The 15,782-nt window shown below is 34.6% G+C and overlaps 1 protein-coding gene across 1 annotated transcript; it reads right to left on the bottom strand.

Moving 5' to 3' along the window:
• Positions 1 to 6,983: 6,983 nt before the first annotated feature.
• Positions 6,984 to 15,766, bottom strand: LOC123532041 (protein yippee-like 5). The gene is made up of 3 exons (XM_045313381.2): positions 15,622 to 15,766; positions 11,610 to 11,719; positions 6,984 to 10,600 (listed from the first exon to the last, which is right to left on the bottom strand). Exons 2-3 carry the CDS (start codon positions 11,716 to 11,718, stop codon positions 10,347 to 10,349), a joined length of 363 nt encoding a protein of 120 aa, XP_045169316.1. The 5' UTR covers position 11,719; positions 15,622 to 15,766; the 3' UTR covers positions 6,984 to 10,346.
• Positions 15,767 to 15,782: the final 16 nt, after the last annotated feature.

Genomic DNA, 15,782 nt, shown 5'->3' with positions numbered 1-15,782 from the left:
GGTCACTAGGTCAATGTCAAGGTCAAAGTTTGTTTTGGTACACAATCCTATGCATGTGGTCTAAATTTGAAGCCTGTAGCTACAGAAATGTGAAAGTAGGTCACTAGGTCAATCTTAAGGTCAAAGTTCATTTCGGTACACAAAACTATGCAAGTGGTCCAAATTTGAAGGCTGTAGCTTGAGAAATGTGAAAGTAGGTCACTAGGTCAAAATCAAGGTCAAATTTTATTTCGAAATACAGAACTATGCATGTGGTCCAAATTTGAAGCCTGTACCTTCAAAAATGTGAAAGTAGGTCACTAGGTCTATGTAAAGGTCAAAGTTTGTTTCGGTACACAAAACCATGCATGTGGTCCAAATTTGAAGGCTGTAGCTTGAGAAATGTGAAAGTAGGTCACTAGGTCAAAATCAAGGTCAAATTGTATTTCGGAATACAGAATTATGCATGTGGTCCAAATTTGAAGCCTGTACCTTCAAAAATGTGAAAGTAGGTCACTAGGTCAATGTAAAGGTCAAAGTTTGTTTCAGTACATAAAACCATGCATGTGGTCCAAATTTGAAGGCTGTAGCTTGAGAAATGTGAAAGTAGGTCACTGGGTCAAAATCAAGGTCAAATTTCATTTCGGAACACGAAACTATGCATGTGGTCCATATTTGAAGCCTGTACCTTCAAAAATGTGAAAGTAGGTCACTAGGTCAATGTCAAGGTCAAAGTTTTTTTCAGTGCACAAAACTATGCATGTGGTCCAAATTTGAAGGTTGTAGCTACAGAAATGTGAAAGTAGGTCACTAGGTCAATATCAAGGTCAACTCATGTCAAGGTTCATCTTGCCACACAAAACCATACATGTGGTCCAAATCTGAATGTTGTAGGTTATTGACAAGAAGTTTTTATAAGCTTTTCCCTATATATGTCTATATGAACCATGTGACCCCCAGGGCGGGGCCATATTTGACCCTAGGGGGATAATTTTGACAAACTTGGTAGAGAACCACTAGATGGTGCTACATTACAAATATCAAAGCCCTAGGCTTTGTGGTTTGGACAAGAAGATTTTCAAAGTTTTTCCCTATATAAGTCTATGTAAACCATGTGACCCCCGGGGCGGGGCCATATTTGACCCTAGGGGGATAATTTGAACAAACTTAGTAGAAGACCACTAGATGATGTCACATACAAAATATCAAAGCCCTAGGCCCTGTGGTTTTGGACAAGAGGTTTTTCAAAGTTTTTCCCTATATAAGTCTATATAAACCATGTGACCCCCGAGGTGGGGCCATATTAGACCCATGGGAAATAATTTGAATCTTCTTGGTAGAGGACCACTAGATGATGCTTCATACCAAATATCAAAGCCCTAGGCTCTGTGGTTTTGGACAAGAAGATTTTTGAAGTTTTTCCCTATATAAATCTATGTAAATTATAGAAATAAACAAAGGGCCATAACTTACTAAAAAATTGTTGAACCAGTCTGATTTTCAGGGGGACACAACTAGGGTACCAATACATCATTCTGACAAAGTTTGGTCAAAATCCCCCTAGTAGTTTCTGAGGAGATGCGATAACGAGAAATTGTTAACGGACGGACGGACGGACGGACGGACGGACGGAAGGACGCCGGACCACGGACGCAGAGTGATTTGAATAGCCCACCATCTGATGATGGTGGGCTAAAAATTGAGTATCATGAGAGATTAACATCAAAATTATCACCAAATAAAGGGAAACAACAAAAGTGAAAAACACTAAGGGAAAATAAAATATGTTTGTAACAGTAATGTCCTGACGTTTAAATCAGGTCCAGGCATTAATTTTGGTTTGTACTGCAATGATACAACAGGACTGTGACTTTAACCCTTATCATGCTGAACACAGTTCTGCCTTTGCGACTTGTGCAGATCATGATCAGCCTGCACATCCATGAAGTCTGATGACCTGCACTGTTTGTCATTCAGTCAGTATCTTTTTAGTATGCACCCCTTTTAACAGTTAATGGTACTGTCCGAATTGAGAGAAGGAGCAGTTCATTAAAGAAATTTAGAAGGGTTTTTAAAGGGTTAAACCCCACAAAACAATCAAACTTCATTGGCAAACTTCCACACACACAAATGAAGAAATGAATGTGAAACAAATTAAAACTTAGTATTGTCCATATTAAGTCAATAATCTTTGCCAATATTTTTGGGCATTTTCATTACTTTCCACTACATTTGTATCCTGAAAATATCTACATTAACTAAAATAACCTTTTTGTCTTTAGATCTAAGAGGTTTTAAAAATTTTAGTTGACAGTTAAAAACTGACATACAGGTACAGGGTACGTAGGAAAATGTTGAAAAATAGTATAATATTTCAAAAAATGATAAAAGTGACAATTCTCCTGCCTGTTAAGTTTGCAGATGAATAAAAAATGATATAGTCAGACAGACTACTTGAAGCCACAACCCTGAGACAGCTGTCAACTGAACATTTTGTCCAAACAGCTATATCTGCACATGCAACATGATAACATATATTTTGCATTGGTTTTTCAATAGCTTATCAGACATTAACCTTTACCCTGCTAAGTTTCTAAAATGCTCTGAACTATCATTCCATTTGAGCAGTAGCATTTATTATTCAAAAGGGTGTTCTCTGAAAAACTTTCTGATTAAATATCGAACAGAGCAGAACATGATCAGCCTGCACTGACCTTGGTCTACACTGGCCGCAAAGGCAGAATCACTTGCCACCAGCAGGGTCAAAGGTTAAGATTCTGACACTGAAAATTAGTTTATGGAAACATAAAGATAAAGAACATTCACAGGTGCCGGGTCAAATCATAAGAAACTAAACACTGAATATTAGTTTATGTATAGATACAATGCTATTTTAGCAAATAAAGGGAGACAACAAAGTGAAATATGGGAAAATATGTCCTGTGAATGCACTCAGTTTAAAGTGTTTATTGTGTACGTCATTTTTGTGGTAGTGAACTACCTCGAATCTAGTCACACTATTTGGTGCCATCTACAAATGTCTAAGTCAGAACTAGAGGTGAACCAGACCAAGGGAGAAGTACATGTATCAACTTGATGATATTGAATGTTTTATAAATTAAAACATGTAAACAACATTCATCTAAAACAGCAAGTAACTGCCAACTTCCCCACATCAGAGATGGAGGAAGATTCATTTCAGACTAAATGTCTTTTATCAAAATTGTCATGGCAAACATATGCCCATGGATCGAACTTGCAACCTCGCCATCTGTAGATCTGCGCTCTCTCCCTATTGAGCTTAACAGGCAGGCAAACATATTTTAAGATATTCTTCAATAATTTAATGATTACATCATATGTATTTTGTTATATTCTTAAATGATTTTAAATTCTAATTTGTGGTATCATTTAATACAAAATATTTTAGCATAATGACATATATCATATTAAACAGCTGTGTTAGTATAAACAATATATAACAGGTCAAGTGTCAAGACCAAGTTTGATGACATTCTGGTTTAAATCTCTTGCTAAAAAGTAAATGTGTTACAAAATTCTGTAGAATGAACAAAAATTTACTAAATAAAAATCGTAATTCAAAAGTTATACAAAAATCTAACAAATAAATTTCTTACCTCGATGGAGCAAAATTTCTACCAAGAAAAATCAATGTGACGTAAATTCGTCTAATGTCGAAAATGGTGTGCACTAGGCATATCTAGTCCAGTCTATTTGTAGGGTTGTGTCCCGCCAAATATTGGATTTCATGGGACTCATGACATAGGCGTGAACTCTATTAACATTTTCACGGGAATCACAATAGAGCCGGGAAATCTGACTACTTTGGCGCATTTTCTCTCATTTTTAAACAACTATGTATAAAAATAGGGGTTTTCAACGGCTTCAGTGCCATTCTGTTAAGGACCAACATTTCACAGCTTAGAATACGTACAGCAGTACCCCTCGTCTGCCATTTTTCATGGAAAAATCGTTCAATGTGCTGCTATTATTCTCATGGATATTGTTGAAATGAAAATAAAAAGCCGAAGCTATGTTTCTTAAATAGACCAGTGTCAATGCTTTTGAATTTTACATTTAGATACATAGGTCACGGGCTTCGTTTCCATGGTAACAACAATTCAATTCAAGAAACCACAATTTTCTACAGAAATCTGAACAATTTTAGATCTTAATTTTAGTATATAAGTAACAAATTATCAAAGGAACCTGCAAAATAGGTATTACAAAACAAACTGCTAGACTTTTTATTTAAAAATGGCCGTAACAAGTAACCTTTCACCCAACTATATTCCAAATAACACTGGTTGCCATCATCCATTTTCTTACATTCCGTATAACTTTTCAATATAACTACATGAAAGAAGCAAAATATTGATTATTATTCAGAGCAAAAGACTCATAAAAATATTTCAGCAAATAATGGTTATTTGAAAATAGCTAAAATAAAGAAAATGTACAGAATCATGTACTTTCGAGATAAAGGCTATTAATTTTGCGCGGTAACTGACATGTAACGTCATGACGTCAATGACGTCATTTTAAGGCAACATTGTTTTGAAGCGTTTCTGCGGCAATTTATTCATTATTTCTGCATTATTAAACCATAAAGCATCAGATCGAAGACAGGTTCATGATTGTCAATGACGTCATTTTAAGGCAACATTGTTTTGAAGCGTTTCTGCGGCAATTTATTCATTATTTCTGCATTATTAAACCATAAAGCATCAGATCGAAGACAGGTTCATGATTTGTTTTCAGAAGAATGAATATACAAACACATTTAGTTTGTCGTAAACATACTCGTAAACCGTCACGTTAGCTTCCGGTTTGACATGCGCACATACAAATATGAAGGTAACCTACCTCCTTAAGTTTATAAAATATCAACTTTCTTATTACTGAACCAAATTTAATAAAATTTACATGGAATTTAAGTTACGAAATACAGAAAAACATGAGAGGTATTTTATGCGTAAAATCAGACATTTACCTCAATAACTCAGAAATTTACAAAAAGATGATGCGATACCTGCATTTAAACTACAGATACATTGAGGCCCGTATGTCAGTTTGTGACACCTTGACTTGTCGGAAAAATTGCACTATATATTAATATGGACTACATTCAAGTAGACCACGGTGGCATTTCTGGCGAATAACTACCTTCATGTCTTTAATACCAGCTACTGTGAAAGTGAAGGTTATATACACACTTCTTACCAGAACAGCATGTTTTTCTTCAGATTATAATTTGTTAACAGTATATCGAAAGGTTTCTACCTTTCTGCGCTTTCAGCGCTTTGATGATACAATCTTGCCAGTCATATGTATGTTTTTGACAACAAAGAAAATGATGTCGGACGACCTTCAGCTTTTTCCGGAAGTAAAGAAAATGGAAGTTAACAGGCTAAACCATAGTCAAATTGTTCAAAAGGTCTTTTTTTAATGTTGAAAGTGTAAGTATATGCCTCGGATGTTAGATATTTCCATATTTGAGAGCTGCATATAACCTAAACTTTTCAGAAATAGTTCTAAAATGAATTTCATTTAATAAATGTTGATTCTACAGGAGCATGAAAGGGCCATCAGACGCTAAAACATTTTATTACTTTACAAGCGCAGAAAGGATAATTATACAGATTTCCAAAACTGCATATTTATAGCTATTTTTGTCTATAACGTCTATTTTTATACAAACTTGTAAAAAATGTTGAAAACAAAACGCTCATTTTTAGAAAAAAGTCCTAATATACGGAAACCTAGCCCTGCCCCTGGATGCCAATTTTTTTAACGAAAGACAATGATTTGAAGGAATTTAGTAAAGGGTTACCCAAGCAACATTTCTTCTTAGCAGAAGACTTTTGGTTGTCATGGAAACCAGAATTCTGCACAGATGACCTTGACTTGAAGGAATCTGAAAGTGGATCATCCCTGTGAAGTTCGAAATTGGCAGAGCATTTAGCTACAGAATGTGATGTTCTTTATAGAAATTTTGGATGGCGATGGACAATTGATGGAAATCCAACAAGCCTATAAGTTGCCCACAAGCATGTCATGACCATGACCAGTTGAGCAAACAAAGACTTAAAAATAGTCTTCTCATAAATTGCTTGATAGATGTTCATGTAAGTTGGTCAAAAGCAAGATCAGAAAAGAATTTAGGACCATCTTGACAGTCTGGTATAAACTCTTCATAACTGTCTTTTTAATGTGAATTTATTGTTTTAAGACCCTGAATTTGTCTGTTCTGTCTGTTAAACTCCTTACGACATTACCTGTATGTTAGGAATGGATGGACAAATTTTGACAGAACCTCCAGCACAGTAACATGGACAATTATTTCTGCTAAAAACTTCCTAAAAATTTCTTAAATCATGTTTTGAAGATACAATGTCATGACAATATTGCATTATACCTCTGTAATTTTAGCTAAGTTTTCATTGCTTATGTCATGTTTTAACAAATTTTCTATAACAGATAACCCTGTTTTAAGTGTCAGTATGTCAAAAGACGAGATCACCAATATACAGGCTGGCCACTAACTGCCGAATGCTTTGGCCTTCAGTTGTCAATCTTAGTATGATGTATGCCTGTGGTCAGTAGAAGACACCAATTGTTCCAAGTCAACATACATCATGTCCAATGGAAATGGACTGTAAAATCATCTGGGCGACTTAATTTTCTAGCAGTTATTTGTTACATCAATCCATAAAATTAAATTCAAAGTCATATTCATTAAATTTTCAAAATTTAAACTACCAAGAATTTTAATCTCCACAAAATGTCCACTTTTGCCAAAACTACAACATTTCGTGCCCTGATGTACTCATTTATAAGATATATACTGTGAAACTAAGTAAAATATTGTTGATTGTTGAAAAGAACAAATTCGATCAGTTGTAAACAGGCTGTTACTCTGGAGGTACTGATATACATGAACTAAACTCTGGATTTAGGAGGAAAGAAAAAATCAGAAAATATCAAAGGAAATGGTTTATTTCAGGTAACCTCTTAACATCATGTTTACTGTTCAACAAATTAAATAGCACACTTATATATGTTATTACAAATCACAATTTCTAAAATAAAATCCTGTTCACTTATTTGTTGATATGTCTAACAACTGATTTAAAAAGAAAAATCACTTTATCACTAAAAATGTGTACATACTCTCTGTACATTAGGCTGGTAAATCAGTTATCCCATATAAAATTAAATTGCCCAAGATCAGAAAACTCCATACCACAACATGCATATATAATCAAACCAAAGAAAACAGGACTGCTGCATTAAATCATCTAAAATATATTTCAAGACTTAGTGTTTTTCATCTTGATGTTAAAAATTTTTGGTAGAACTGACATGCTATATAATTTCTTGCAAGGAAAATCTGTAACAAATCAATGTATAACGACAGATAAAAATAACATCAAAATTTAATGTGAACAGCATTCAACAAAACTTGAGAAAATTACTGAAAATGAGGAACACCTTTGAGCGCTTTCCTAATTAAAGTAGTAATTTTGGAAATATGAGGTTATTTTTTCCCTGAATACAATTTAGTTATAAAAAGCTGAACAAACTCTCACAAATCTACAGTTTTCCTCTATAAATTGCACCTACAAAATAATAGTCCTAAAAATTTGGAAACTGTATGATTGTTGGAAGCTGTGGTATTAGAGCTGGAGGGCAGATCAAGGATTATGGGAGGGTGGACACAGTAGTCCAGCGTAAAACTCTCTGACTAGGGGTTGGGGGTCTGAGCCCCACTCCAACTAAAAATCACACTAATATTGGTATACAAGTCTTGTATATACCGGGTAGGTCCTTTAGTTTTAAAAAAGCATTTAAAAACTTCTCCACATGAAATAGAGGCGGAACACAATGACTGGCAAAACTGTTCTGAAAAGAAAGTGTCTTGCACCAATATCATCTCTTTGTTTCTTCCGACCAGACTAGCTTTGAAATAAACTGGGTCATAGCACTAGAACTGGAGATAATTTATAGTAAAGTCACAAAATGCTAAAAAGAGGGCCATCATGACCCTACATTGCTCATCCAAGTTGCACAGTTCAAACAGGTTCTAAAGAGAAACAGTTCTGCTTTGAAAACTTGCCTGCAAATTCTGAGGACAAGATTTTTTAAAGTTTTCTATAGAGCCATATAGGAAAACGAGATCCATTCCTGGCAGCCATTTTTTTTTAAATAAAGATGGATTTTAACACTGCTGTCCAGCAATTCCTGAAAGCCATGTATGTCTGGAAAGAGATCTGAAAGGAATTTTCTGTAAGTGTAAAATAATTTCAAAATCAGATCAGTGATTTGTGATGTGGCATTTGAACATTTTTCTATATTAAGCACTGGTGGCAATGCATTTCTTTGAAAAATCAAGGTATTATGAATATTCTCGGAAGATGGTCACCCGAGGATTATTTCTGTGAAATTATTTCGAAATGAGACCTGTAATTTTCAACAAAAAGAGGTGTTAAAAGTTTCTACAATATATATATATATATATGCTCCATAGTGACCATGTTTCTTAACAAACAAAAGATTATTTAAGATTTAATAGTTTTAGCTGTAGTGGCTATGTTTTTGAATAATTTGAACTTGCTTAGAATTTCTATGAAATTATAGATGTTTGGTTGAAGAGGTTTCTGTATTTAAAGGTCCATTACTAAGGGAAAGTGAGTTGGCAATTTTTTTCATAGCCAGTGTATAGACTTCTGCAAGACACTAAATAATGAAGATTGGCAGGTCAAAATTTACAGAAGGTCTTTGGAACTCAAAGAAATGTATGTGTATTATGTTGAAATTTCAAGGAATCGACAGAATGACCCCCCAGGTCTTTTTAACTTTCTTCATACTTCATAGAAAAATTATTGTACATATACTGCGATTTATTTCGAATTTCTACATACCAACTTTCATTTTCCAATAAAATGAAATAGTTTCTGTGCTTTTTAAAAGAAATTAAAATGTTCACTTTCCTTAGTATTGGACCTTTAACTCTGGTGACCATGGTTCGAGGGCTCAGATTCAGAATAATTTCAACAATCTAAGTAAAGGGTCACAAAAGGAACATTGAATAAGATTATTTTGTACACAGGCCAGCAGTTTCTGCCAAGAATATTTTAAAGTTTTCACTACATGCTCAAACGGAAAAAGGACCCTGCTTTAAAATGTTTTTAATGATCTTGGTAGAGAGTCACCCAGTAAGATTTCTATGAAATTATTTTAAAATTGAATCAGTGTTTTTGAAAGAAATGTGTAATTTCAAGCAGAATTATTTGAACAACTTTGAAGTAGGACCACCCAATGAACATCCTGGCCATCTTTATAATAATAATTCCAACTAATGGTATCAGAGATGTGGCTGGAAGAGAATGCTGACAGACAGACGTATAACAGTGAATAATCGTAATAGCCTCTCTTCAGCACGATGTATCCTCGTAAGCAAAAAAGAGTAACTATCTCCCATAATTCTAGGCAATCTAATTATACAGCTACAGATATTCTCACATCATTTTTCACTCTAAGGTGCCTTAAAAAATATACTTACAGACTATAGGAATCATAATTTACATTTAATTAGGAATATTTACATCACTAATTATCACCTCGAAGCATTTACAAAATTATCTAAATATAATAAACGCAAAAGTAGGCTAACTTAAACATACATTTACTTTGTCACATTTTACAATTTTCAGTGCGCAGCTCATCTGTTAACAAAAACAAGCACAGTAACGTAAAATATGAAAACATTTTGCATAAATTTTTCTTTAGATGAAATGCATGACAGTCTGCTACAGCTTGAAAGAAAAATTTTTGCCTACGTTCACAAAAGTCGAAACCCCTAGAAATTCCTGCTGGAATCTCGTTCTGAAAGCTTGGCCTGTGCAAGCGTACTAAGACCAATCCAAAATAGGAAAAATCTTGCTTCCCATACAAAAATATTGAAAATTCAAATTGTCCAATGAAATTTCAACTATGTACAGGGTGCTGAAATATATAGATATCAAACGGATATCATCTGAGTGTCCGCACATTTGCATGCATTTTTTTGGTATACATAGAGAAAAATATTCTATCAAAATTACACAAAACCGATAAAAATTTTAAAACTTAACATGATATTACACGGTATATTCAAAAGAGTTTTTAAAAATCATTTGATATTTTACATCTTGAAACTTTGGAACTCTAAATATTATCCAAATATATGTATTCTTAAAGGTAATGACTGTATGACAACCGTGTCTTCATAATTTGGTAAAATATTTCCGCCCATGCCACACCAAGAAAACAATGCACTAAGTAATGTCTGATTTATGCATTCTCTAACTATCAGTTCCTACATGTTCTTCAAAGCCTTCGCTTTCTGTGACCAAGGCACGTTCCAGAATCACCCGACCCTCCTTATAGCGCTGGTTCTCCTCGTTGGCAAATTCATAAATCCATCCAAGCTTCTGATCACAGTTTTTGCACATGACGTCCCGGACCATATGGCGTCCTGTAAGCATCACTCTGTCTTGAACTTCACTGTAGGTCAAGTTGACAACTTTGTTGAAGAGGAATGCTCTTCCTGTGGCACCTGAAAGTTAATCAGTTGCCTGTTTACCTAGAATTTTACACTTCAAATGTACACTTGCATGGACATGAAAAAGTGTATGAATCATCATATAATAAATTACAATTTACACCTTAAACATGTTGCGTTTCTTAGAAATTAAGATTCACTAAGTATTGAATTCTCTATGATCAATATGGTTCAATGAGAGTAAGAAATGCATCCGGGTTTCAAATCTTGTCGCCACCATACTGATTCTTGTACATTATTATCAAACACTGTCCAACTGGTTAGTTCAGTTGGTTCCACTTAACATTCCAGTGAGGAGGTCATGGGTTCAAATCCAAAACCAGGCAAAATTTTTACAAGTTCTCCCTGATGACTGACTGAAGACAATGCATCTAAAGATCATGTGCCCTCAGCCACTTATTTATGTGGGGAGTTGTCAGTTACATACAGAGAGCAGATAAATTTCACTGTCCATGGTCTTTAAATCTTCATCATGCATGATGTTCATTGTGACCTCACAGCAATGATGTAATGAAGTTTGAACTAGAGCTGCTTTTGAGAAAAGCGAATGTCTCCCACAACTGTCTAATCATGTAAATAGCAAGTCAGTCTTTATATACTGTTTACTCACTACAATTCAAGGGCCAGAACTCCAAAATGAAAATGCCTGGAATGATTTGGCTAGTCATCGAACTTGGCTGAGGTCTCATGGTCAAACACATTTTGTTCAAGTTTGGTGAAGTTCGGATCAGAAATGTTCGACTTAGAGTGCGGACAAGAGTAAAAAGCCCGATATTTGGTAATTCAAGGGACATAACTCCAATATGCCTGGACCGATTTGAATAGTTATCGAACTTGGCTGAGGTCTTATGGTCAAACACATTTTGTTCAAGTTTGGTGAAAATCGGATGAGAAATTTTCGACTTAAAGTGCGGACAAGCTTTGTGACAGACACACACACACAGACTGGAGTAAATCAATATGTCTCCTACACCACTGTGTGGTGGGAGACATAATAACTAACCTGTAAATCTTGTGGAGATAAGTTCAGCCCTGTTAGTGAGGGGCGTGTCACAGTTTGAACAGGAAAACAACCTTGTACCGCCTATATGTGCCAAAAATATACGACCCATCCTGAAAAGAAAATAAACAGGACTGTCACAATAAACCTGTAGCTGTGAAAGGTTTGGCATTTTACTATTATCAAAGTTTATGAGTCGCTATGACCATGACCTCTTACCCTAAAAAACAAAAAAGAGTTACTGTCTGACCACAGGCAGTCATCCTATAAAAATTGTAAATCCTTTGCAAAAGCATTCTCCAGTTACTGATCTTAAGTTGTTTTCAGTCTTAAGGTTACTGTAACCTTGACCTTTGAAAAACTAACCCTGAGAACAATAGGAGTCATCTAGTAGTGACCACTGTAGGCCCAAGTGTTCTCCAACTATTGCTTGTATACCACTTTCAGTCACAAGGTCAATGTGATCTTTACTGAAAACAATACTGTTCATCTAGCAGGTGCCTGGCTGCCAATACCTAGATACACAGCTATAAGTGACACAGCTGTGTAGTGAAAATTTGACAAGCAAACAAATTTGACTGGCTTTTTTCAGAGTGTTCACAGTATTGGTAAGGATCCTATAAAATGCTATAGAGATGACCCGCAACTGAAGTTTTGAAAACAACTTTCAAAGTTTCCAAAATTTTCAGAATATTTATACAAATATGCATGTATATATTTAATGGCATGCCAGTGTCTATGGCCTCAGTTGAGATATGCCCCATGTAAAGACATAGCTCAGGGCTACCATGTCAACCAAATAGGCTAACTGACCTCATGGTCATAATCATATACTGGGTGTTCAAAAAATACACAGGCTGGTTGTGACAACATTTCCCATCATATTTATGAAATAGTAAATAATTTATTATACATGGTATGTACATTATAACCAGAAACCTTTTGGCTACCTACTGTAAAACTAGCTTGATATAATGCAGGCACGTGTCCAGGTGGGGGGCCAGGGGGCCCGGGGCCCCCCCCAGCTGGCTTGCTAGTTACGATTTTTATTACTATGGGCCCCTCAATTAACAAATTTATACATCAGTGCAACTGGCTTGATTTGACAGCAATACACAGGCTAAAGAGCCATAAAACCATGTCCGGTAGTGGAAATTAGCCCCAGGCATGTCACAGGTAAAAGTTTATCTGTGCATGCTTCATTGATCGCTTGATCGGTACTTGATAGGGTAGTGGAGAAACTATTATGTTTTTTACTCTTTGGAAGTGTTAAAAAATGATCATTACATTGTTGGTTTTGCTAAGTAAATCATAAAATGAATCTGAAAATTGAAACATTATTATGGTTGTATTTTGTTTTTACATTAAGGCACATTCCCCAAATTTATTAAATTGATAGATATTTATCCTACCTTTTTATTTTACAACAATTTTGAATTTGAAACTACTGTATCAATTTTACTCTTTTGGGTCCACTAACCTTACTGAAAAACTCTCATAGTTTTAAAAGTAGTTTCTCAGTAAATCTTACAAAATGCATATAAAACTTGTTACTTATAAGGGGTTTTATACATAAAAATATCATTTAATATTTGCTGTGATGTTATAGTCTGTACAGTCAATGAAAGAAGTATAAAATACACTTCTGTTTATTTTTATAGATCTTTGGTACAGTTAAGAGTTCATTGTCATTTGAAATCTGTGATGTAAATAGTAAATGTGATAATACTTCGTTCGTTTTGTTGGAAATCTAAAAACATTTGGCCATTTTGCAAAATAGGATACCCTTAATAATTAGACTAGCCACTAGACTGATAATTAAAATATTTCTATGATTTTTTTTTCTTTTTTATGTTCATAGAGACAAAAGCCAGTCTATTCTAGAGATTTTCTAAGAGAACTGGTGTTAAAATTGTAATATTGGACATAGTATATAGACTGGCTCAGTTCACTAGATGAAATCATAAAAATGTGAAAAAAAATCATCATAGTCTATGAGCTAGTCTACTTAATAATCATCTTAAAACTTCAACATTTTTTTTAAATGGGTATCATACAGAAAAATAAGTCCATACACTATGACTGTGCAATCATACATACATTGAAAAGGCTTGATGAAATGATTAAAAAGTAGACTTTTTCTTAAATATATAATACATTCATGCATCCTTAAAGGTGTTTCAGGTAGCAGGAAAATGCATCTATTCATGTGCCATATTAAAACAATTTCACAATCGGGTGGGGATACCCCTCCTGAACCCACCCCAGCTTGCCCCCCCCCCCCCCCCCCCCCCCCCCCCCCCCGCCCCCAGCAAACAAATCCTGCACACGGGCCTGTAATGTTCTACAAAATTAGCGGTTATAGAAAAAACTTAGCAATGTGCTATAGACTCAGTCAACGTCTTGACATCAAAATGCAAAAACATCAACTGAAATGAAGTAACATCAATATATGCATCTGCGAAAGGAAATTACCACAACTCTGTTTTATTTTGAAACAGTCAAGTAATTTCAATTACAGTCTGAAATATACATCATTTTCTCAGGGCAGTCATTATACCAACTCTCAAATTAAAATGACTTCACTAAAATGCCTAGGAATTTGAGCAAACTTCTGAATTACAAAAGCAGAAAAGGGTTCTTGTAGACCTATTGTGAAAGCCAACCTTATCCTTGATTAATAAGACACTAAATACCATTAAATAACTTGTTTTATGATTTCCACAGAAATTACAGTCTGTTTATTTTCAATGGTTAAATGTAGTTGATGTCTTATCAAAAATGAACCTCATGGTTATTCAACAGGTGTTCCACTTGTTATTCATATAAACAAAACAAGCTGTCAGTGGAGAGTGTATTTGACTATTTTCATGCTTGATAGTGAAACAGAGCAGTGCTATCACTTGAGTGATTACATGCAATACCCTAAACAAGTCTAAGTGTGAGTCAAATCCATTTTTAGAAATGACAGAGATCGATACAGTAAAATGTGCACTGATAATCTTTAACCCGATATATTCCAAGTAAGTACGGGTACAATTCATGAAATATTCATGTCAAGGTTATGGCTTTGTGTCATATAATATGGGTGATGACTGATGAGGATGACTGATGAGGAAGAAAAATATAATAATGGAGATAACTGATGAGGATGACTGATGAGGAAGAAAAACTTTTTTAAATCTGAAACAAATTTAATTATGTATCAAGTAAATAACAGAGATAAAGTGAAAAATGCATCAAAACTTTAAATAACCAAACTATTGATGTGGAGGCCAACTTAACTGGGATAACTCTTCATATACTTTGTACATTCAAGCTAAAACTTTCAGGATATTTATATATAGTCAATATACCAAGAATGCCCTATAACTATGCAACTTGCTATATAGCACTGCCACTGCATGTAGTCCAAATAATAGGACATGTTGGGACAGTGTGATAACTTTTGACTGCCGCTGTCCTGTTAGAGAGATGACAAATATAAAATATCACATCATAAAATAAGTCATCGGCTCATCCCGATAAGCCAGATGAGTAAGGCTAATTGCCACTGGCTATGACTGGGTGTAATATTGTACAGATTTATATAAAAAATTATACATTATTTAAAGACAGTCTTAACAGTGTATTCAATTTATCATCAATTCAACCCACTGTCACTGAATATTTTCAGTTGACCACAGCAACACTAAAGTTTTTAGTATTTATAGCTGTCAAATTAGACCTTGACCTTGTATACATGTATAGATATCTCTGTTGATCTTTTTCATTTTTATTACAATATACAAACATACCTTCAAAAAGTATGTTTATTTGAATTTTGACGTCACATGAGTTATGAGCTCGAGTAAAATAAATAAAACAGTCCTGCCACTTCATACAAAGACAGTGGGTTATGATGTCATTTCACCAACAACATTCAGTCCGCAGGATAAACCTAGATTTACAAGACGAAATCCACCAAACACTTCCGCATACGTCAAATTAAACCATGTATTCCGATAAATTATACCTTAATTTCGCTGTCTGCTTCTTCTTTTTCCAAAGAAAACTGCAGAAGTTGATTTATTTTAGTAAATTTGCAAAGACCTCCGGTTGCTCAGCTGTGCCAATCTGCAATCAAAACATTACTTTACGTCAGTGACACGTATCTATATTTAGAAAAGGTCAAAT

This window comes from Mercenaria mercenaria, chromosome 1, assembly GCF_021730395.1.
Source record: "Mercenaria mercenaria strain notata chromosome 1, MADL_Memer_1, whole genome shotgun sequence".
Lineage (NCBI taxonomy): Eukaryota > Metazoa > Mollusca > Bivalvia > Venerida > Veneridae > Mercenaria > Mercenaria mercenaria.
This window is presented reverse-complemented; position numbering and strand designations above follow the sequence as displayed.